We start from the raw sequence: 25,838 nt of genomic DNA, 5'->3' as shown, positions 1-25,838 counted from the left end.
CACTATCCCAGCACAAGCTGTGCCAGTGCAGTCCCAGCCCAGCAACAGCAACACCAAAGCAGAACCTCTGAATCAGCAGTAGGGTTAGAAGCTTCTGGACCTTAGCCCAGGAACATCAAGGACTCAGAAGATCAGTGGAGAGGAAGATCAGACAGAGGAGGAGTGAGTCTGTTGTGTAATACAAGGCAGGCTGTTCCAGCGCAGCCCCACTCACAGCCTGAGCAAAGCAGAGATCACACACTAGACCTTACAGATATAGTACAAGGTCATTTTAACAGCTCCAGGGCAGAAAAGAGGGCTTATGGTCAGGTTCCTAGAAAGATCTCTAAAAACAGCTGCACAACATACCTGAAGCTTGGAACAATGTACCCTCCACCCTAGAAACCTACCTTATCAAAAAGTTAAAAGTCAAGGAAAACAAAAAAAGTTTCTGACCACTGAAAGTTATTAGGGGACAAGGAACACATAATAATAAAATCAAAGCTCCTATATCAAAGCCTCCAAAAAAAAAATATGAATTGTACTCAGGCCATGGAAGAGCTCAAAAAGGACTTTGAAAATCAAGGAAGAGAGACAGAGGAAAATTTTGAGAAAGAATTGAGAGAGGTGCAAAAGGAAATACAAAAAGTTAATGAGAAGAATGCCTTAAAAAACAAAATTGGCAAATTGAGAAAGAACATACAAAAACCCCCTGAGGAAAATAATTCTCTAAAAAATAGAATTGAGCAAATGGAAACTAATGACTTCATGAGATATCAAGATCCAATAAAGCAAAACCAAAAAAAGAAAAAAGTGTGAAATATCTCACTAGAAAAACAGATCCAGGAGAAAGAATTTTAAAATCATTGGTCTACCTGAAAGCCATGATCAAAAAAAGAGCTTGGGCATCATTTTTCCAAGAAATGATAAAAAAAAAAAAAAACTGTCCTGATATCCTGGAACCAGAAGGTAAAATAGAAATTGAAAGAATCCACTGATTACCTTCTGAAAGAGATCCCAAAATGAAAATTCCCAGGAATATGATAGCCAATTCTGGAACTCCCAGGACAAGGAGAAAATATTGCCAAGTACTCAGAAAGAAACAATTCATACTATGTATAGTGGAGCCACAGTCAGGATTAACACAAAATTTAGCAGCTTCTATATTAAAGAACCAGAAGGCTTGGAATATGGCATTCTGGAGAGCAAAGGAACTGGGATTGCAACCAAGAATTACTTACCCAGCAAAACTGAGCTTTACCCTCATTAGAACTGGTTCAAAGAGGAAATAATATACATACTCAATAAGGGTATAAAAATCTATTTCATCCTGCAGAAAAATAGGAGGGGAATGAGATATGAGAAGGGGAAGAAGGATGGTAAAAGAGAAGACATATCAGGGAAGGAAGTGATCAGTACCAAAACACTTTTGAGGAGGGATAGGGTGAAAGAAGAAAAAAAAATAAATGGGAGGGAGGCGAATACAGTTAGCAATAGTAACTGTAAAATGAATTTTGAAGCAAGTTTCTTTGATAAGGCTTCATTTTTCAACACAGAGGAAAATGAGTCAAATTTATAAAAAATAAGAGACATGCTCCAAATGACAAAAAAATCAAGATATTATCTGTGCCTAAAGAGCTATAAATTCATTTATATCCTTTGACCTAATACCACCACTATTTAGCATGAATACCAAAAGAAATTTAAAAAAAAAAAAAAAAGGAAAATGACCTATTTGTACAAAAAATATTTATAGCAACTCTCTTCTCAGGGCAAAAAAATTAGAAATTGAAGGGATGCCTATCAATTGGGGAATGGCTCAATAAACTGTAATGCATATTTATGATGGAATATTACTATTCTATGGATGATGAGTGGGATGCTCTCAGGAAAAAAAAAAAATCTGAAAAGTCCTTCATGCACTCATCAAGCTAAGTGAAATGTGCTATATACAAAGTAATAGCAATGTTCTGCAATAACCAGCTATGAATGACTTTGCTATTCTCAGTAATACAATCATCCAGGACTATTCTGAAGGACTTATGATGAAATATTCTGTCTATACCCAGAGAAGGAAATTATTATCTGAATACAGATTGAAGCATTTTTCTCTTTTTTTTTAATTTAATTTTTCTTGAGGATTTTAATTTTTCTTTATTTTGAATGTAATTGAAGAAAAATATTAAATAAATAAATTAAATTAAACAGAAAAAAGTAAACTATAAAAATGACTCCCAGATCCATTTATCCACCTGTACTGTCTTCTGAGCTCCTCACCAACAAATGTGTTTTAAACATTTTAAAATGGATGTCCCACAGAACCTGAAACACATGTCCAAAACAGAACTCATTAACTTTCCTCCTAAACACACCTTATAACTTTCCTATTCTTCTAGTTGTTTACCCAGGTTCACAACTTGTTTACCATCCTCAACTCCTCATTCTCATTTACTCTTATCAATCCAACCAATTGTTAAATCTTGTTCTATCTCCACGACATCTTACCTTTATGTTCATCCACACAGGCCCTACCCTAGGGTTCAGGTCCTTATTACTTGGACTACTGCCACAGACACCTAAGCAAGTCTCCTTGTGTCAAGTCTCTCCACATTCTAGTTCATCCTCCACACAGCTGCCAAAGTGGTTTGCCTAAAAGCACAGTCTGACTATATTACATCTCTCTCCCAATAAACTCCAGTGACTTTACTTCTGGAATCAAATATAAACTCTTATGCCATTTAAAGTTCTTTATAACCTGGTCCCTTCTAATAATGCCTCTTAAGATATTATCCCCTCCATCTACTTTATGGACCATACTGGCCTCTTGTTTCTCATTCACAACACTCTATCTTCCATAACAATGACTGTACCAACAGCCTTCCTGCCTTCTATCTAGACTTTCTCAGAATTTTTCAAAACTCAGCTCAAGCACTATGTTCTACATCAGGGGTCCTCAAACTACGGCACGCGGGCCAGATATGGCAGCTGAGGACGATTATGCCCCTCACCCAGGGCTATGAAGTTTCTTTATTTAAAGGCCCACAAAACAAAGTTTTTATTTTTACTATAGTCTGGCCCTCCAACACTCTGAGGGACAGTGAACTGGCCCCTTATTTAAAAAGTTTGCTCTACATGAAGCCTTTTCTAATACCTCTCACCTCTTATTTCCTCTCTCCAAAAATTACCTCTTATTCATTTTGTGTATATCATGTAAATGAATGAAAGAAAAAAACATTTATTAAGAACTTACTATGTGTTAAGCATTGTGCTAAGTGCTGAAGAATACAGCCCATGCCCTCACTGAACTCAAAGAACAGAGAAGACAATACATATATAGAATAACAGTATTCTGGTTTGAAAAATTACAAGCACGCACCATGGAATTACAAAAGAGGAAAGAGTAGCCTGACATGTTTTTTAGGAGAAATTAAAGAAATAATTTGATTATCATTCTAGACCTACAAGGTGGAGAGCACGGGGAGGTCCAAGTGGGTGACTAGTAAAAAATATTGGCTTGAAAAATGACTGGGTATGATTCCACTTTATGTGGAAAAATGTTTAGGAGAATTGCTTTTTTTTTTTTTTTGGCTGAGGCAATTGGGGTTAAGTGACTTGCCCAGGGTCACACAGAAAGGCAATGTTAAGTGTCTGAAGCCAGATTTGAACTCAGGTCCTCCTGAATTCAGGGCTGGTACTCTATCCACTGTGCCACCTAACTGCCCCAAATTGCAAATATTTAATCTATATTGGATTACTTGCTGATTAGGAGAGGAAGTGGGGAGAGATGAAGAGAAATCTGGAACACAAGGTTTTACAAGGGTGAATGTTGAAAACTATCTCTGTAAAAAAAATAAATAAATAAAATAAAAATAAAAATGACTAATGAAAGCATTTATCAGTCAGATGTCATCTGACAGTCACTCAGTGAATAGTTACAGGGTGCTTGAAGAATAGCGACAAGTCAAGCAGCTCAGTATTAAAAGCTGTCTTATTTAAATAATTAAAAGCAATAGAGTGCATAGTACATAGAGAGGCCCACTGCAGAGTCAGAAGACACAGATTCAAGTTTTGCCTCTAAGTTAGCAATATGACTATGAGGTCACCTAACTTTTCTAAAGCCTAAACATTTGTCTAATACTATAGATTATAGACATGATGCTAATTTGCACCTGTAAATGGAATTTTTACACCGGAACTTCTTCAAGCTAATAAAATTTTATAAGTAAAGGTTTAATGAAAGGTAGACAATCTTTTCCACACTGTAACAAAATCTGAGGCCTAAAAGAGATCTTTCAGAGGACAGAATCCAACCTGACATATCATGTTTATAACATACCTGATTAGTACTCATTCAGGCTTCTATCTTTGAATAGACAGATTACTTACATAGGTTTCTGTTCCATTTTAAACCTTCCTGATAACCTTAATCTGGATTTTTAACACAAAACTGAAATCTAATCCTCCTTACACAACTAGATACTTGAAGATGACATCTGTATATTGCTTTCTTTCTCTCCCCACTCCCATCCCATATTTATCTAGTATAGGTTTTAGCCTCTTCATCATGTGTAGTACCCTCCCTTACTAGTAAAGTGAGTTAATATCTTACTTCATTCTGGATTCTATCCCTCTCAAGGGAAAATAAAATATTAATATCTTTTTTTGGTTACCATGTCATATTGACAACTCATATTCAGCTCATACTCCATTAAAAACCTCATATCTGATGAGTTTTCTTCTCCCAAAATCTCAGTTAATTAAATTAAGTTCTAAAAGAGCCAACAGTAAGTATTCCCGGTATTTGATTTTTGATCAGATTTTTCAAACAGCAAATTTAGGAAATCTGTTTGTAACGATAATAAGTATGCAGTTATGCTCATAACTTAATACTCATAAATATAAATTACTTATATATTTGATGTTATGAACAGAATTCTAAAATTCAAAAAGCCTACCAGAGCAATGATCAAATGTTAAATACCAAAGATAATTTTAAAATAATAGTTTCATGACTGAATAGTATGTTGGAAAGATTTAACATTTTTCAAAATGATATAATAATCCTCCCCAAAAAAAGAACAATACTCATTAACATGGAAGGTTAAGTTTGTTATAATTTGAAAACTTCTAAATTTCAAAATATAATCTGTTTAGTGGAAGTATGTCCAATTATACATAAAAATTCATGTGCCTTTGAGGATTTTATCTCTTCCATATGCATGGAGACTGTCTTTGGGTATATAATTACAAACAATTCTCACTTTAAGTAGACCATTCCACATATCTCTATATTAGTGATTTCTATGTAATACAAATTTGCCCCTGGATAACAAAGGCATACACAAAATAATATCATTTTATATTATAAAATGTACTAAAATGTAGACATTAAATATTGTACCAAGACAATAAACAGAATTAGGAAATGAAAAGTAAAGGTTAGTAATAAAGTATCCACAGTACTATAAAATTAACAGAGGTATGCAAATTTCTTTCAGAATTCTTTAAATAAGGTTGAATTTGCATAATGTGGATTTTCACAAAGAATTATCTGTATGTGAAAAGACTTTTCTGACAATAACGAAATTTAAAGTTTAAAAACAAATAAGACCTCACCAATTTCAGACCTTTCCACAATATTTTATGTAAATGTCATGAATATTTATTCACATATATTTGTGGGCTTATTTCAAGTATATTAATATACTATTAACAAAGACTAAGGTAGAACTAACTTTAAAAGAACATTAAGCTGTCTTTTAAGTGCAAGTTATCTTTCTGTAGTGCTTTAATAGTTTACTTAGTATTCAGGTATTCAGTAAAAAAGATTATTATAGATCTTTTTTCAACTGATGATGAAAGTGAAATTTTAAAGTTTAAATGACTTAACTATGTTCACATGGCTGTTAAGTGCCAGAGCTACAACTAGAACCCAAGTCTCCTAACTACAGACTTCATTCCATTATACCATACTACCTCTTTGACAAAGAGCAAATTAGAACATTTTTTTTCATTTTTTATCATTTACTGAAATTTTACCTGATCATTTAGTTGCCGAATTGTTTTCTCTACATGTGGCAAAAGACCTCGAAATGTGAATTCTTGTATGAACTGTCTAATTCGATCATGATCAGTGAGGGTTAAACATGCACCATGAAGTATTCCTGTGTTCATTTTTTTTGTTTCATGTAATGACACAGCAGATTTTATGTGATCAGTTCCATCAAAGTTGCTGGCAGGGTCACTGGATTGGTCCAATTGAAGTGGGTGAGCTTTGAAGTTATTTGGTAAACCATCTATTTAAAAAATGGAGGTTTTCTTTTGTTAACATTATGTAATAGAAAATTATAGTACTGATTAGACAGAAAACTGTAATTATCAAATTTATGCTTGCAATTAACCTTAATGGGTAAAATCTAGATATCAAGATTTATGCCCCTAAAATCCCAAACTTTGTGAGCAAAACTAAAAATTAATTCTTACTTCATGCAGTAGGACTCAAAAAAATTTATCTTAATTAAGAAATCTAAAGAAAACTGAAATCTATTTAGGGAAAAATTAGAATATTTTTAAAAGGTCAAAAATCAAGTATAAAAGCAGCTATTACGATGAATTTCTTACCAAAACATATTAAATATAAAATAGTGAAATTCTTAAATTATTAAAAATATAAAGTTGCAAGTTACTCTTAATACCCTTACTACTTTCTGAAAAATTAAAAAATTCATTTATATAACTATTTTAAAAGAATTATTTTTTACATGAAACAAATATAATCAATTTAACTCAAGTTTCCAAAAAAAAAATTAACATGTCAAAATGGAATCATCTTTGGGTATAAAAGTTGATCTATTTTAGCAATTTAACAAACTTTTTCATAGTGAAAAATTGGGAAAAAAAAATTTTTTTAATTAAAAAAAAATAAAGACCTTTGACTTCATTATCTAATCCATCCAACGAAAGCATACTATTATCGGCATTTTTATTTGAAGCTATAGTGTAAGGACCATCTTCATATGATTCCTATTAAAAGAAAAAATGGATTAGAAACTACATTTAGATAATAATGCAAAATCACCAAACCCAATATCACAATAGGATTGCTTTGCTGATTCTATCTGACAAGTATACTTTCTAAAAAGATAATATTTACTTCCTAACCATCACTTACCTATTTACATTGCCATTCAGCTATACTAATTGTTTCAAATGACATTCATTTCATCTGTACATTTATTCATTGAATATATATGCATTCCTTAAATTTAAAGATGCTTATTCACATATCTATAAAAGAGTAGGATGTTTGAGAAAAAGAACAGTCAAACAGCTAATTAGGCATAGTAAAGTGTATCTCAGAAAACTGAAATACATGTGTTTGATTAAGACGGATGTATTTTAAAAGATTATAGTGGTATCTATTCTGACAATTAAATACATCTGGGCATTTCACACAAGATGTACATCAGCATTCAATGTGTTTGTGTGAATATTAGCTAATCCTTACTAGAGTACTATCTGCCATAATTCTCCAGTCTGGCCAGCTTATCTTCTGTCCCACCTCAAATACTTTCAAAGTCTCTTGCATTGCTATATAAATGTAGCCTTGAAGGGAACTATTTAGTTGATTTTTTTTTTAAGTTTTAAATTCTCTCACATCCAACTGGTTAATTTCTTATTGCAATGTCTTTGCATTTAGCACCATGTAAGAAAGATTAGCAATCAAGAGCTGGAACAATTTCTTAAGTTTAATGAAATATCAGCTCTGTGATGATTTCTATGTAAGTAAAAAGTCACTATGTATGGATAAATTTGTACATAAAAAGAAATGTATAGATTAATCATTAACAGTCATCTTAGAAACCCAGAGGAAATAAAATGCAAATTCTTTACAACTGAGATTTTTAGGTCATATTTAGTATATTAAAAAAAGCAAAACACTACCCAAAACATTAATGAGTTTATTCTATATAGTAAATCAAAATATCTTTTACTTCCTTAAAAGAAGCTTTTCCTATTAGGGAAGTTTCAGTCAGAATACCAAAACAATTAACACACCAAAAACAACACATTAATCGGTAAATTCTAAAATGAAATGTAAATCTTACAAATTAGGGAAGAATTTGCCCCACCTCAGTGTTTTCCTACCAAAATGGCTCTTTTACTATGTGAGTACAAGGAAGAGAGTAGGAAACAAAAATGAAGAAGTTCTTACAAGGAATAAAGAAGTTATAAGTCAGGAAGAAAATTCCACACATCTAAATAACATAAGGTAGAAAAGGTATCAGAATGATGGATGAATTTGTCAGAGAAAGGGACTACTAATACCAAGAATAGGTGACTAATCAAGTTTTCTACAGACATTCATAGAATAAATTTATAAAATATAAATTCTATCTTCTACACTCCTAAAAGACAACACAAATTCAATTGTGCAAATAATTTTTCAATTACTTGATCAGCTAATTCATTTTTCTTATCTAGAAAAAAGCATAGCCATATAAGGAAGGATTTGTCAATAACGGTTAAAATAAACTCAAACTATTTGTTCTAATGCTAGTTTGCTCATGACTCGGTTTAATTAGTGACATTCCAAAAAATAAAACTGTAGTACCATTATAGTTACAGTCAGTCCTACAGTATGTGAGAAAAAAAGTCATTCTAAAGCCATCATAAATAGATTTGGAGAATTTGAATTTGTACTTTATTTGCTTATTTTTACATATACCTGGTTTTGAATACTATTTTTCTGAAGATACTGACTCCAAGGATCTGGTATCTGTTCATCTGATGATCGATTTGATGTTCGAGAATTAATTTTAAGCAAATAGCAACCCTGAGTTCCATATCTCTGCTTCATTTCCTCATAAATTGAATCAGCTCTGAAATTTTAAAAACGGAAAAAAAAGATGTATCAAATGGAATTCTTTATGCAATGTTAAGAGATTATTCATGTCTTTAAAACAAATCCAGAAAAATAAACTTTCTGACAGACCAAAAATTTAATATCGCTAATAACAATGCACAATTAAAACTCAAACGAACCCATGCATATGTCCTGTAAATAAAAGGCTATTAAATTTAAAAAAAAAAGAAAAAAAAAAAAAACTCAAACTAGTTTGACTAAAAACTTGTCTGAATTTGAAGATCTTGTGAGACTCTAAACTAGTAGAATATATCAGGTTAGCATCTGTTACAGTTATGTTTATTACTACTATTCCTTTCAAAAAGTTTGAAAGGAGAAAAAGGAAAAGAAGAAAGTGAAAGCGCAGAGGGAATTATGTTAACATATCCTCTTTCCAGTTGCAAAGTCTTTAATGAATGGCATGATGGACTACCTCAAATTTATTAAATAAATATTCCATTCTATTAGATAAAAAGATCTAAAATTGTTTTTTACTGTAACTGACCAACAAATAAATAAAAACGTTTCTTCAAAAATAAACTATCTATACAATCTAATAGATGTTAATTAACAGTAAAACAAGAGGCTGGTTTGGATGATTTCAGTTGGCCAATGTATTGAAATTTAGAAGAACACCAGAGCAAAAGAGTAAAAAGTTGTGATTATTAACAGACTCAAGATATCAAAAAATTTTCTTTCTTAAATCAACAGATTCAGATCAACATTTTAACTAACATAACAAGAAGCCTACCTTTGTTCATCTCCTGCACTTACATCATGCAACAAGACGTAATACTTGAGTGTATTTGGTATAAACCATTTGGGGTAGGAATAGTCACTGCTATGCTGAATTCGATGCTGCTCTTGTGACAATTTCAAAAACTGTTCCACAGGTTCAGGTTCACTAGAAGATGCTACTAACATACCTTGTAAAATACATTAAGGGAACTATCACAACGCATAATGATACGCAAGTGTTTTATTGTATTAAGTTCAAACCTTATATAACTATAAACATAGTGAGATCAAAGACATTTATTATAACTATTTATTCTTTTACTGCATGAAAGCTAATAATCAAACTTTAACTTCCTTATACCCAAAGTATATTCCAAGTAAATTTGTTTTAATGTTAAGGGATTTTTTCCAAGTAGCAGTCCATTACTTTCAAGCTGGGACACTGATCCTATTACTCACATGAGAAAACTCAAAGGCCACACACACCAACTTCAAAATTTGTACCTAGACAGAGGGATAGAAAGATAGGCAAACAGACAGAAAACTATATAAAAAAAAAAAAAATACACAATATAAACAATATATTGTATAAACAATAAAAAATCATTCATCAGAACTTAATCTAATCTTACCTTTCAATGTACTGATATATAGATATCTATCCAGATCTAAATTTACAGATATCTACCTCTATAGATGTATGTCTATAGAGACAAATAAATCTACATAAATGCATATATATTGTCATTAAATTTAGTATAAACATACTCATGGGGATGAAACAACTTCCTCTAGAACATGAGATTAATTCTAAGGATAATTTCTCTTGGATCCCTAATTTTTAAAGTATTAGGATCATAAGAAAACAAGAAGGCAATTACTATTATGAGTTTATGTTTCTTCTTTCTGAAAACTAATTTGAAGAGGTGAATGGACAACTTTTTCCTTAACCCTTTTGACTTCCAAGTCTTCTCTAACCAATTCATTATCTCATTCTCCAAAACAGCTATTTTCAACCGTTGTGTCTTAAACCTTAAGGCTTTTATGACACTCTCAGTAGGCTGAGACCTTACCACATACTTCATTGAAAAATGAGGACCGTTTGCCAATGGTTGCCTCTTCTCCCTTCTGCCTCATCTCATGTCATTCAGAGAACTCACCTATTTCCTTTTGAACCCATCTCACACGAAGTGGTAGCCTTTTACCTTGTGCTCAAGGCAACACATCTTAATGTCTTCTTCATCCTATGCCCTATTGTCTTTTGCAGCAAATTGCCTTTATCATTCTCATTATCAATCTCTTGGCTCCTTCCTTGCTGCCTACAAACATGCTCATACTTCCTTCATCTTTAAAATACCTTTTCTTGACCCAATTATCCCCACCAAACTCTTATACTGTAACTCTTTTCTGCTTCTCAGTTAGATACTTTAAGAAAGTCATCTATTATAGTAGATGTTTCCACCTCTTCTTACTATTTCCTAAACCTTCTGTAATTTTGACTTTCAATTTCAACATTCAAATGAACCTGCTCTCTCCATATTAACAAAAATCTCTTAATTACCAAATCTAATGATCTTTTTTCGATCCTTACCTTTCTTGACCTCTCTGCAACCTATGACACAATATATATCACTACTACACTCTAGGTTTTCAAGACAATGCTTTCTCAGTCTTCTTTGGAAGATCTTCATTCAAATTATGCTCAGTAAACATGAGTATTCCCCCAAGATTATCTTGGGTTCACTTTTTTTTTTTTCTCATCTACATTATCTGGCCCTTGGTAATCTCATCATATCCTTTAAGTTTATTCAGTTCTCCTTTCTATATTGATGATCCCAAGATCTATATAGTGAGGCCCAGTCTTGCTCCTTAGTTATAGCCCCTACATCATCAGATGTCTTTCAGCCATCTCAAAGTGATTGTCCCATAGGTATTTCAAAATCAAAATATAAAAAAAATAACTTATCTTTCCCCCCTCCTCCAAATATTTTCCCCTTAATATCCCTATTTCAGTCAAGGGTATGATCATCATCCTAGTTGTCCAGTGTCCTAATCTTTGTCATGCTTCCTCTCTCTCTCACTTCACATAAATAAATGCATTGCCAATCTTGTCTTTGCTTTCCTCTCATATCCATCTTTCATATAAGTTCCCTTTTCTTATACAGCCACCACCCTAGGTAAGACCCTCAATATATATCATTTGGACTACTGTAGAACCTTCTAATTTGTCTCCTTGTCTCAAGTCTCCCCTCGCTCCAATTCATCTTTTACTCAACTGTCAAACTGATTTTCCTAAAGCAAAAATCAGACCATGTTACTCCTTACTAAACTCCAATGAATCTCTCTGAGAAACAACTATAAACTCCTCAGGATTGGCATCTAAAGCTCTCTTCAAAACCTGAGCTTTTTACTTCTCTATTCTTTATTCTCTATTCTCCCCACACTCTATCACAAAATTATGATAATCTATTTGCTAATGCTCACAGAAGACACCCCCCCCCCTTTTCTGATTTTGTGCCTTTGCATTGGCTATTCCTGTGCCTAGTATACTTTATCTCCTCACCTCAGTTTCTTGGCTTCCTTTAAGTCTCAAATTCCACCTTTTGCAAGAGGCCTTTCTTACTGATAATGCCTTCCTCTCTGAGATTATTTTCCATCTATTTTCTATGGTATTTTAGATACATACCTGTTATTTAAATATATGCCCCCCATTTAGAACTCGAGCTCCTTGAGAATTGGCAATTTTCTTACTTCTCTTTTGCACCCTCCCATCCCTTAATGCTATTAGTACTCTCTCCCTTAAAATTATTTCCAATTTCTCCTGTATATCTTTAATTACTTGCATGTTTTCTACCAGAACCTCCAAAACAGGGGCTGGTTTCGCTTTTTTGCCCTTCTTTGTATCCCCAGCACTTAGCATAATGCCTAGCATATAGTAAACATTTAACAGGTGCTTTTTGTTTTCTCTTTGCTAAATAGCTACCTAGACAAGTGTGGCAACGACACAATGACACTTGAAATAATCATCAAAGAAGATAAATTTCTGCCATTCCATATATCATTTTCATTCAATTTCCATAATTTTTCTGCATAAAAATGCTTTCAAAACTAACAATATGTATTCTTAAATTTAAAGGATACATGCCAAATAGTGGTTTAGAAATTCATGATCTGATGCTGGCATGGACTGAAGAAAACTTTCTCGATAAGATTCAAACCATGGAGTAGTAGCTGAAATTGAGAAAATATTTACAAAGGTAAAATTCTCCATAAGGCAACATTTAAATTAAAACTAATAAATGTAAAAGGTTTAAAGAAGACATGAAAATTCAACCTTCAGAAAAGAATAAGGAAATAATTGTTTCCTTCCCTCCCCCAAAAAATAATTTCTTAAAAGAAAAAAAAAGGCATGCCTTAAGAAATTAAAACTGTAATTAAGCTGTGTGAAACCTATATAAATTCTTATTTCTTTCAACTTGCCTGTGGTAAATACATAAGAGAACACTACATTTTAGCTATAAGAAAAAAAGGTACTACACATTTAAAAGAGAGTACCATGCCATGGTTCTAAATTATAAATGAGACTTTTATTAACAATAATCTTATAGTATTTTAGTAAATAACCTCTATTGAACAGAATTACAGGTAAATATATATCTCAAAATGAATTATACTACAACAGATCATATATTAGTAAGAAATATATTTGCTGTTATGGACATATGTACTTAATCATATCAAATTAACTCACTGAATTATTAAGCACATTGACTACTATTTTTTTTCATTTGAATTTGTTCTCATAACTACAAAAAAGTCATGGTTTTCTTATAAACAATATAAAACATTCACTAAAACTGAATTTGGAATTATCTAATAATACACTGAACAAATTTTTCTCAGTGATAACATGTTGAATATCCTCTTACAACTTAAAAAATACTATGTAAAAAAAGCTGAATAATAATATATCTTAATAAGAAATAAAGTATAGATACTCTCGCAAAAGAGTGGGTAGAATAGCAAGAGAAATCTAGGAAACATATGCTATCAAAAAGAAGGAGCAATATAACCAAAAATACTAAAACTAGGTTAAATTCCCCTAATTTCCCTTTTGTGCATATAAAACCCATTATTCTCTGTGAAAAATTGCTAATAAAAATAATAAACAATGGCCTTGGAGTCAAAAGACCTAAATTTGACCATTTATAAATTGTATAACCTTGAACAAGTCACTTTCTTCTCTGACCTTGTTTCTTCATCTGTAAAATGGGAATATTGACACTACTTCACAAAGTTGTTACGAGACTTATGTGAAGTAACAGATGAGGAAATCTTTGGTAAATTATAAAGAATTATGCACAGTTAAGCAATAGCATATTATCACAAAGCAGAAAAAAAATAAGCATCTTCAATTTATTTTTAAAAGATAATAATAAAAATAGCAAAGTAGATGGCAGAATGGTAATTATGACAGCAATTTTTCCTTCAACCAACATATTTATAGCACATAAACCTAAGAAATTAGTTTAAGTCCATAACATGTACACATTTAAAGTTAGTATTCCCAGTAATGAAGTAAAAAAAGGGCAATAAAAATTAAACAAAAACTGGTTGAATACATCAGACAAAGAAGAAAGGGTTAATTTACTTTTATTTTTTTATTATTTTTCCTTCCCACCTTATCTCCTTTTAGTATAGCTCAAAATGATCTAATGCATTCAGTTTCTTCATTTTATTTCTAGGCATATAGCAACCATAGAAAGTTAATGGGAAAGAAATAGTCAATTATGCTGGTTGAAGTGAATAATTAAGATATTTGAAAATGTCATTAAATTCAGCTCATCGGATTCTAAATATTTATGGTTAAAAAGAACTAGAAGCTTAGGCAAGGATCCATGGAGCAATGATGATTCTAAATGAAAAATGGAGAGTTCAAATTCTTTACTTAGTCCTATTATAGACTACTTAACTTCATTTAAATAAGTATATTCCCACTGCAGCTAACCTAAAATTTTTCCAGAAATTTTTGTCAAAGGCCAATAATGTAAAGAATATATCTTATTTTACTGATAATATAATTTAAGCCCCAAAATTAACCATATATTTGATTAGCAAAAAAAGTACAAAAAAAAATTATGTATTTTCTAAACTGTCAGCTTATAAAAGTCTCTCTATTTTGAATACCAGAAACTTCTCATACATGATATAGCATATGTATACAATTATATTTCGCAACTTTGAACCCAAAAGAAGTAATGTAAAACATTTCAAATTCCAATATTTGCTTTAAAATTCTAATATGAATTTAAAAGCTACCTGCTTCTATGCAGATATAGAAGCAGATCCTTTTAAATTCATATTAGAATTTTACTACTAATAATAATACAGTAAAATGTATGAAGGAATTGAACTCTCCTTTATCAAAAATTGCAGATTTGCACCAGGAAGCAAACTACTTCTTTTCAATTATAAATCCTACCAAAATTAAATAGCAATTAATGTAGCATTTTCCCGCCAATAACATTAACCAGTCTTGAGCATATCAAGGAAAAAGCTAAGTTCAAGAAGTAAACTAAAGGGAAACCATATAGTTTATATCTAACAATATTAAGAAAATTGTTCTCATCATAACAATTAAGATTTGTAAATCCTTCTACTACCTTGCAATAATGTATAGCTTTAGAATCTTCGACGAAATTCTATTTTTCTGCAAATCTAAAACTGAAGCTCATAATATAATATTTAATTTACTACTAAGCACTATTTTTACTTGTATGACAAAATATTCAGTAATTCAATTCTATGGTTTTTTTTTTTATCTACTTTAAAGGATTTTTATAAACTGGCTCCAACCAAACAAACTCAATTTAGTACTAAAACTTTAGAATACTAGTTCAACAATAAGACATGCAAAGATGAAATAAGTATTCTAAAATCAACCAAGTCTAAGGAATTTTACTTTTCCCTTCAGATTTCAAAGGTAAACCGTATTTGAACACATACCTCAATCTCTCTGGCCTCATCTATTTAAAAGGCCAAGGATGAGGGTGGGGGGAAAGGTGTTGGATATGATCATCTCTAAAGTTCCCTGTCAAATTAAGATGTTATGATTCTTATTACTTTGGAATCAGTTTTTTGAAGTACAGCTGTAAATATAAATATATGTGTGTGTGTGTGTGTGTGTGTGTGTGTGTGTGTGTGTAAGGATATGTAATAAAGAAATCAAATAGGATGCTGCATGTAAAATGCTTTGTAAACTAAGGTGTTATGCAACTAATTGTAAACAACTATTATTATTTATATTACCTAAAAAAAATCCACTAGGTATTACAAACTATATTTGCAAAATACTGAACAATAACAGAATATTTGAAACTGAACAATATAAAATAATAAAGATCAAGTTTGGCTCCAAAGAAGACATAATAAGTCAAATTCCTCCTTTCTTTGAGGAAATGAGGTGAAAAAAGGTCCCTTCCAAGAAAAGGTAAGCTCTTAATTTGGAACTATGCTCAAAAAGTTATCAAACTATGCATACCCTTTGATCCAGCAGTGTTTCTACTGGGCTTATACCCCAAAGAGATACTAAAGAAGGGAAAGGGACCTGTATGTGCCAAAATGTTTGTGGCAGCCCTGTTTGTAGTGGCTAGAAGCTGGAAAATGAATGGATGCCCATCAACTGGAGAATGGTTGAGTAAATTGTGATATATGAATGTTATGGAATATTATTGTTCTGTAAGAAACGACCAGTAGGATGAATACAGAGAGGATTGGCTAGATTTACATGAACTGATGCTGAGTGAAATGAGCAGAACCAGGAGATCATTATTTACCTCAACAATGATACTGTATGAGGATGTATTCTTATGGAAGTGGATTTCTTCGACAAAGAGAAGATCTAACTTAGTTTCAATTGATCAAGGATGGACAGAAGCAGCTACACCCAAAGAAAGAACACTAGGAAATGAATGTAAACTGCTTGCATTTTTGTTCTTCTTCCCGGGTTATTTATACCTTCTAAATCCAATTCTCCCTGAGCAATAAGAGAACTCTTCGGTTCTGCACATATATATTGTGTCCAAGATCTACTGTAACCTATTTAACATGTATAGGACTGCTTGCCATCTAGGGGAGGGGGTGGAGGGAGGGAGGGAGGGGAAAAATCAGAACAGAAGTGAGTACAAGGAATAATGTTGTAAAAAATTACCCTGGCATGGGTTCTGTCAATAAAAAGTTATTTAAAAAAAAAAAAAAAAAAAAAAGATATAATAAGTCAAATTCCTCCTTTCTTTGAGGAAGTGAGGTGAGAAAAGGTCCCTTCTAAGAATAGATGAGCTCTTAATTTGGAACTATGCTCAAAAAGTTATCAAACTGTGCATACCCTTTGATTCAGCAGTGTTTCTATTGGGCTTATATCCCAAAGAAATCTTAAAGAAGGGAAAGGGACCTGTATGTGCATGAATGTTTGTGGCAAGTCTCTTTGTAGTGGCCAGAAACTAGAAACTGAGTAGATGCCCATCAATTGGAGAATGGCTGAATAAATTGTGGTATATGAATATTATGGAATATTATTGTTCGGTAAGAAATGACCAGCAGCATACCCTTTGATCCAGCAGTGTTATTACTGGGCTTATATCCCAAAGAGATTATAAAGAAGGGAAAGGGACCTGTATGTGCACGAATGTTTGTGGCAGCTCTTTTTGTAGTGGCTAGAAACTGGAAACTGAATGGATGTCCATCAGTTGGAGAATGGCTGAATAAATTGTGGTATATGAATATTATGGAATATTATTGTTCTGTAAGAAATGACCAACAGGATGATTTCAGAAAGGCCTGGAGAGACTTACACGAACTGATGCTGAGTGAAATGAGCAGGACCAGGAGATCATTATATACTTCAACAACAATACTATATGATGACCAGTTCTGATGAACCTGGCCACCCTCAGCAACGAGATCAACCAAATCATTTCCAATGGAGCAGTAATGAACTGAACCAGCTACGCCCAGAGAAAGAACTCTGGGAGATGACTAAAACCATTACATTGAATTCCCAATCCCTATATTTATGCACACCTGCATTTTTGATTTCCTTCACAGACTAACAGTACACTATTTCAAAGTCTGACTCTTTCTGTCCAGCAAAATAACTAAGACATGTATACTTATATTGTATTTAATTTATACTTTTAACATATTTAACACGTATTGGTCAACCTGACATTGGGGGGAGGGAATGGGGGGAAGGAGGGGAAAAAGTGGAACAAAAGATTTGGCAATTGTCAATGCTGTAAAATTACTCATGCATATAATTTGTAAATAAAAAGCTATATTAAAAAAAAAAAAGGTAAGCTCTTGAGAAAAGGTATTCCCCCTCCCCTTTTTTTTGGCAGAGGTGGGGAACTTTGTCTATATTATACTACAAATGATGTCAAGCATTTTCAATACACTATTTTTTACTAAATTTTTTAAATTCTTCCTTATAAAGGCTGACTGAAGCAGAGGGATAGAGGAAAATGTAGGTTATATAAAAATAATAGGTTTAATTTTACTTGAAATTAGCAAAAACTAGAGTTGCCTGATTACTAAATATACTTTAAAAAAAAAAAAAAAAAACTTCAAATCACCTTCCAAGTCAAGGTTTCTTAACTGAGTTCTGTAAACTCTTAAAAAAAATTTCTTTTAGGGGCAGTTAATTGGTGTAGTGGATAGAGCACAAGCCTTGAAGTCAAGAGGATCCAAGTTCAATTCTGGCCACAGACACTTAACACTTCCTGGTTGTGTGACCCTGGGCAAAGTCACTTAACCCCAATTGCCTAAGCAAAAATAAATGAATGAATGAACGAACAACTAAATAAATAATTGAACTTGATTTCAACATTATTTCTCCTGTAATTCTATGCATGTTATTTTATGCATTTTGATACATTAGTCTGAGAAGTCTGTAAGCTTCACCTAAGTAAGGAGTTCTTGACAGAAAGGCTAAAGAAAACTTGTTCTCAATCAAGCGACAAGTTATCTATTAAGTATGTATGTAGCTTTCTATATATAGTGACTAGAACGCTACTTAATGAAAAATTAAAACTGCAAAGAGTACAAAATGTTTAACTTCAGTTGTTGCCAAAAGTTACTTTCATATTTTAAACCACTACAAGTTATTTTGAAACTACATGTGGTAAGCTAATTGTACAATATTTCAGAGTCTGATTCTTTTTGTACAGCAAAATAATGTTTTGGTCATGTATACTTATTGTGTATCTAATTTATATTTTAATATATTTAATATCTACTGATCATCCTGCCATCTAGGGAGGGGTGGGGGTAAGAGGTAAAAAATTGGAACAAGAGGTTTGGCAACTGTTAATGCTGTAAAGTTACCCATGCATATATCCTGTAAATAAAAGGCTATTAAATAAAAAGAAACTACATGTGGTAAACATAGGAATGGACTAACAAGTATCAAAAAATTTCAAGTAAGTTAATCCTGTAATTTCCTATATTCAATATTAAAAAAAAAAAAAGCTTTCAAAATGAAAATGTGTCAAACACGGTCTTTTGCCCTTGAAAAACCTACATTTAGAAAAATGACAGTAATTTAATAAGCCACATTAGACATTCCTCCCCCAAAATACTATATATCATCAGAAAATGTTTTTAATCTAAATACAATATTTTTGCATTTATAGCAGTATAATCAATACCAAAAAAAATTTTTTTAAAGGTTTTTAAAGTAAATTATATATTTAGAAACAAAAACATGGTCATTCTGTCTCTTTATTGGTCAGAATAAAGTGAAGCTCATATTATTCTATTAAAGGAAAATATATGTAATTTCTCAAATTAATGTTTTAATTAAAGACCAAAGAATAAAGCTAAAAGGAAAGAAGCCGACAACCATCACCAATGCTACATATTTTGGGAAATTGTAAAGTAAGGGAGATGGATAAATAGAAGGAGCAGAATAAGCAAAGGTTGATGGAGTACACCAACAAGGAGAAGACTAAGGGCAATATGGAAAACTCACATCCACCACAAGAAATACCTGAATATAACGTGGATTCTTTCAGTTCCATCAGTGTGTCTTTCCAATTATTGTACCAAGGAACACTAGCTTTAATTGATCGATCTAATAGAGAAAATATGGCATTGTTAAACTAAGCCAATTTACATGAACAGATACCAATTATTTCCTTTTAACGAGTAGGGTAGGTAGGGCAGAGGGCTGAAGAGTATAGGTGTGTCCAATAATATCAGTGGAAGAGAAGAGAAATTTGTCTTGTTAATTGACATCATTTTTATTAAGTAGTTTAGTCCTGGTAAAAATACTCAACAAATTCCACAGACCTACTCTATGTTTGATAATTACCCTACAAAGATAAAGATTCCCAGTTTTTAGAACCAAAAAAATGAAATAAATCAATTTACCAATGAAAAGTACTGTGATACTGGTGAAAGGCAAAATATTACCTATATAAACCTAATCTCTTTCCTTTTACTTATTCTTAAATTTTTACTTATTGTTTTGTTGTAATGCTTAGGAATTTGGGTAAGTTTTGAGTATAAAGCAGTCAACTAAAGCTAACTCCTTTCCCTTACTGTATATGAATAGCACCACATTAAATTATTTCATTAGTGAAAAGTACTGACAAAATCAGGGATGAGAGAAAAAAGCATTATAGTGGATTATTTGCTATAATTGGCTCAATAGCACACAGCTTCTACAGGTTATCAACCAATTCATTCGTTCAAAAGAATGAATAGTTTTGTTAACAAAGAATTCTTTATAACAGAACTGGCTATAATTGTATTTCACCAATAGCATGAAAATTATTGTTTGGTTTAAACCTTTATTTAAAAAAAAAAAACCCACACTATTTTCCTATATATCATCTTCTCTTTCTATATTCTTCTCTTCTATAGTCTTCTTTCTCTAAAACAAAAAGTTTTAGGCCTTCTTAACTTGGCAGGCTGAAATTTTAAAAAGAAAAAATTTTATGAAAAAATTAAACTTTTAATTCTTTAAACATCCACAGACAAAACCTAACATCAAGATCAGATATCTGCTTATACCTGTTACAAAATATTTAAGTGTCCTTCAGATCAGAAAAATCATTAAAGTAGTTTATCTGATCTACCAAAATTCAGTCCAAGTAATTTATTTTTCAAGTCTCTGATATTCTCCAACTCCAAAGCAACATTTCCTTCAGAATTTAATGAAAAGTCCTTGTTTTCAAAGATTGTCCTTGTCCTCTCCATAATGGCAATATTGGAACAATGCATCATTTTTTGCCCAAAGTATTTCTCCATAAACAAAAGCACCCAGTAGCCATTTTATCACTCCCCAAACCTCATTCAGACACTTAGGGTCTAGTAGTGCTGAAATTATTAAAGGTCTGTTGGTTAAGCATATCTGTACTCCATGGCTGAGAAATATGACTTGATATAGCCAAAAAAAGTAATCCCAATCTGAAACTTCTACAGTGTACAAAGATAAGACATCCGCATGTTCTTTCATCTCCATAATTGAAAGCCTTTACATAACACTATCCATTATACAATTTTGCTAATTTTCATACTTGCTGTTGTCTCTCTCATTTCAGCTTCACTTTTCTATAAATCAGAACACAAATCAAAAGATTTTATTGTAATTCATCTCTATTAAAATTAACCACTTTTAAAACCTAGCATAATCACATAGCTAAAAAAGTTGGAATACACACGTGCTTGATACATTGAAGAGAAGACTCCTTAACATGAAAATTTTTCCTTTTAAAAAAGTATTCAATGTATAACATATATTGGATTGCTTGCCACCTAGGAAAGGGAGGTAGGGGAAGAAGGGGAAAATCTGAAACACAAGGCTATATGCCTTAAAGGTCAATATTGAAAAATTATCCATGCATTATGTTTTGAAAATAAAAAGTCTTAAAAAATTTTTAAGTTTTCAATCCTAAACAAATTTTACTTTAATATCAGCCTAAAAATAACAACCTTTTAAAGTCATAATGAAATGCTATCATAATGCTGAATCCAATATTCTAGCCCAGAATTCTCCAATAATGCAATTGTATAAATCTTGAAGATTTTGCTAAATAACCAAAGAAATCTTTAGCCAACATCAAGTGACCCCTTACTCCTCTATCTCATTAATGGTTTGCAGCAAGGATGCAGAAATGGTCTGAATCTCCTTCCAAAATAAATGGGCATTTCTAGTGGGAAGTTGAATATGGCCTATAACTGCCTGTCTTCCAGCCAATTTCCCTAAACTCATCATGATTATGGTAACCACAAAATCCCAATTCTACTCCTTCACCCTGTATATATCACAATATTCCTAATCTTCTAAGGAAAATGAAAAGTATATTTTTCTCAGGGAAAGGTTAAAACAACAAATATAGGTTAATAAATTATATCTAACTTTTTTGAAGTTATTTTTCATTGCAAAAAATAAATGAAAAACCAAATGCACAAAAACATATCTAACTGAAAATGTAAGCTATGTTGGCAATAACTTAAAATTAAAATTTCAGTTTAAACAAGTCCATTGTAATTAAAATAAATTTCAAACAATGTCTATCACGTAGTACATATTTAAATGTTTATTAACCAATGTACAATTTTTAAAAAGGATATAAAATATGGAATGCAATCCATAAACTAGCTTATTGGCATTTAAAATCTTTTAGATAATATTAGCTTAACAATTAGATTCCAGTCACTTTAATTAATCCAGTCACTTTAATATTATATTTGTATACTAAATTTATGGAAATGCACATTTTAAAAGATTCTAAAGTCTGAAAGGTTTCTAAACTTTAAATCTAACAATACTAAAAAGCTATATGTTTAATCATGGGCATACAACTATGTATACTAATATTGGCAAATAACAACATAAAAGAACTTTGGGGAAAAAAATACAGTAAGTCCCAAAAGTTTTAGTAGAGTTATAAATTTTTGTAGCTTAAAACTTTATTGACATTTTTGGGACAGCTTCCACTATTATTTAGTCCCTACAAACCTCAATTATCTCATATTTAATGTAAGAGATTTAGATAAGAGATTTAATAATACCTTTTAAATATTTTCAAAAATAATTAGGGGAAACTAGGTGGCCCAGTGGATAGAGCACCAACACTAAAGTTAGGAGCACCTGAGTTCAAATCTGGCCTCAGACACTTAACACTTTTTGTGTTGACTTATGTGATCCTGGGCAAGTCAACCCCAAATGCCTCGGTTAAAAAAAATTAATAATAATAATAATTAGATTGATACAGATAACATAAAATAGTTCTAAAAACATTCTATCAGGTAATAATAATTTAAATAATTTAAATATATTTTTATTTATAGATTTTTTTAAAATACCATTCTAGACAAAATAAAAGATTGAACAATTAAAATTTAAGTTCAACTTTATGCTACTTTCTACTTTCAAGATGTTTCTTCACCTATAAAAAAAATATAAGGAAAAATAAATTATAGCAATACCACCTTATTGACATATTATCAAATACTTTTATATTGGTCTTTGCTGAGATAAATTTTCCTATATTTCACCACATTGAAGATACCTAAGCTTATATATTTACAGGAAATCCCTAAATTCATTGCTTTAATTGTGATCAAAATAATTTGGCTTATGTTCATGCTACAAAGATTAGACTACAAAATATAGTAATACAAAAAGATGCTTCCATTAAGTTGCTGAAATCACATGGTGTATTTTCCATCTTCTTAAATTTATCCAATATTATGAACTTAATTCTCTTTATGTTTTAAAATTAACAAATTCTATTTGTTTTACTCATATGAACCATTAACTTCATTTATAAATTTTTAATTTTAATTCTTTAACCAACCAAATTACATTCAAATATTTTTAGAGTTCCTACTACATCCTTGCTTTTATATTTCATAACATTTCTTCCCTACTCAATAATACATATTTATCTAATTTGAAAATGAAATAAAATTACAATTTACATACACAAATTTTTATATAGCTTTTAACACACTGGGATCATGCATCTGCATCTTTATCCAGGCTATTTTTCTCGGGGTTTCATTCTCCAAACAAGATCAAAGCAGTGATGTCAAATTCAAAGAGAAATGGAGGCCAACAAACCATTAATATGGTTCAGGCCTATTCAAAAGAGTTGCAAGCCTAATGTTCCCTATGTTATATCCCCTCTGCACTGGAGTAACCTAGGCAAGTCACTAAGATTTAAGGTCCATCTTCACTCAGGACACTTTTGTTCTTTTTTTTCCCCCCTGAAGCAATTGGGATTTTGTGACTTCCCCAGGGTCACACAGCCAGGAAGTATTAAGATCTAAGGCCAAATTTGAACTCAGGTCCTCCTGATTCAGGGCTGGTGCTCTATTCACTTTTTGACTCAAATCATGTTGTCCCCAACCCTATCCCCAGAAACAATTCTGGGGATTCATATTCATATCAAAATTTTTCTCTTCACCTTTCAAGGAACTAGTTCACTGTTCCCTTATATGTGATTCTAAGGGTTTAGTATAATTCTTGGTGTACACACACACACACACACACACACACACACAGTGGGGGGGAATTGAGGGAGGAAGAAGGCAGCAAGTTTAGTGACTGAATACAATGCTAGACTTGAATTAAGAAGACCTAAATTGAATAGGTGCCTCAGATCCTATTTTTCTCTAGACAAATAACTTAATCTTTTTTATTGTTTCCTTAACTATAAAATGGAGGTAATAACAGCAGGGTAATAATCCTGACAGGGTAGTTGAAAGCAAATGATACTATGTAAAGTGCTTTGCAAACCTTATACAACTATTACCTATTATTTCACTGAACACGGAGTTTGAAAGGGGCTTTAGATATTCTAATCCAACCTTCCCTATTTTAAAGATAACAATGAAATGCATTATACAGTTAATAAATATGAAGCTCTAAGCAATAGTCAGTTGTCAAACATCATATGCAAATTATTGGCAAAAAACGGAATCAGCTCTTCTGCTCTATTATTCTTCCATCATCTTCCCAACATTCAGTATGGCTGCTAATTTAATACTACCTCTTAGAAGAAAACTACTGGATCTAAGTATCTGAATAAATATATATATATACACACACACATACATTTAAGGTTAGTCCTGAAAGAAAATACTTTTCCAAATACTAATTGATGTCTTTAATAACAGTAATTTAACAATGAATTTTCAACCTTTAAATATCTTTAAATGAATTTAAGATTGTTTTGTGTGTGCTTTTTTAAAATAACATAATAAATCTTGTTACTTACCACTAATATTGAGATCATAATCTCCAGCTGTAATCACATTAGCTACTAATCCTTCTGCAGGCTGGCTGAGGGACACTACATCACTCAAATGCTTCCGAATGGCTCCAGGAAGAGGAGGCTGGGTGACAATGTTGCTTACTGATATTTTCAAGTTTTTAATTATGTGAAGCTGATTATTAGGGTCTCTCATATGAACTATATAAGAAAAATAAAATAAAAATTGCTTTTAACATGCTGTGTAAAGCCCAATGTTTTTATTTAAAATTAGATTTAAAACTTTAAAACTTTCACGACATAAAATGCTCATATCTAAAATGTAAAACTTCCAAATAGGATTCTCTTAAAATTCTGAACATTTGTTAGACTAAAAGGTACCCTGCTAAAAAAAAATGGAGCAATTCAAATATTTTATATTTTGACTCTCACTATCAAAAAGGGGAAAAGGAGTCTTGTTGATTATTTTGTTTTTTTAAAGGCTGGGCTTCCCTCTCAATCCCAGGCTGAAAGTACAGGATTCATTCAGTTCCATCCCAAACTAATGATCAGCAAAAACCCTGTTTCAGAATAGGGCCAGTGTGCCCCTCTTCAGAAACCTATTGAGACCAACTCTAATCCATTGATGCTGAACAGTAAGGCTAGATAGTCAACTTGAATCCCCCCCCCCAAGCTCATTATTCCTGAGCTCAAAAAATACAGCAGCCTCAACCTTCCCTGGTAGATGGGATTATAGAAGTGTGTCAAAACAAACCTGTATATTAGCTAGGGAACTGGATGTGAGAAACTCATTTCACTAAAACATCATAATCCACTTGGTAGATAAATCCTAGGTTTCATTGCTAGTGGCAGGATTTGCAAATCCACTATATTTCCCAGTAAATACATTTTCCAGAGCCTCTTAAAAATGTTCAACTAAAGCACTTGGTCTA

General features: G+C 31.8%; 1 protein-coding gene across 2 annotated transcripts in view; it reads right to left on the bottom strand.

Annotated features, from left to right (window-relative positions):
• The window catches only part of TRAPPC8 (trafficking protein particle complex 8), a 121,688-nt gene that overhangs the window by 78,574 nt on the left and 17,276 nt on the right, over nt 1-25,838 (bottom strand). Inside the window, exons 2-8 of one of the 2 annotated variants that reach the window (XM_031946480.1) lie at nt 24,913-25,107; nt 19,668-19,751; nt 12,764-12,853; nt 9,636-9,810; nt 8,708-8,861; nt 6,909-7,002; nt 6,019-6,275 (exon numbers count right to left, since the gene is read on the bottom strand). In XM_031946480.1, the coding sequence (XP_031802340.1) occupies nt 6,019-6,275; nt 6,909-7,002; nt 8,708-8,861; nt 9,636-9,810; nt 12,764-12,853; nt 19,668-19,751; nt 24,913-25,107 (1,049 nt within the window). The remainder of the gene's footprint in view (nt 1-6,018; nt 6,276-6,908; nt 7,003-8,707; nt 8,862-9,635; nt 9,811-12,763; nt 12,854-19,667; nt 19,752-24,912; nt 25,108-25,838) is intronic. The other variant, XM_031946481.1, reaches the window with a different exon arrangement.

The sequence above is a fragment of the Sarcophilus harrisii genome, chromosome 1, assembly GCF_902635505.1.
Source record: "Sarcophilus harrisii chromosome 1, mSarHar1.11, whole genome shotgun sequence".
Lineage (NCBI taxonomy): Eukaryota > Metazoa > Chordata > Mammalia > Dasyuromorphia > Dasyuridae > Sarcophilus > Sarcophilus harrisii.
The sequence above is the reverse complement of the archived record's forward strand: the minus strand, read 5'-3'. Positions and strand labels throughout refer to the sequence as shown.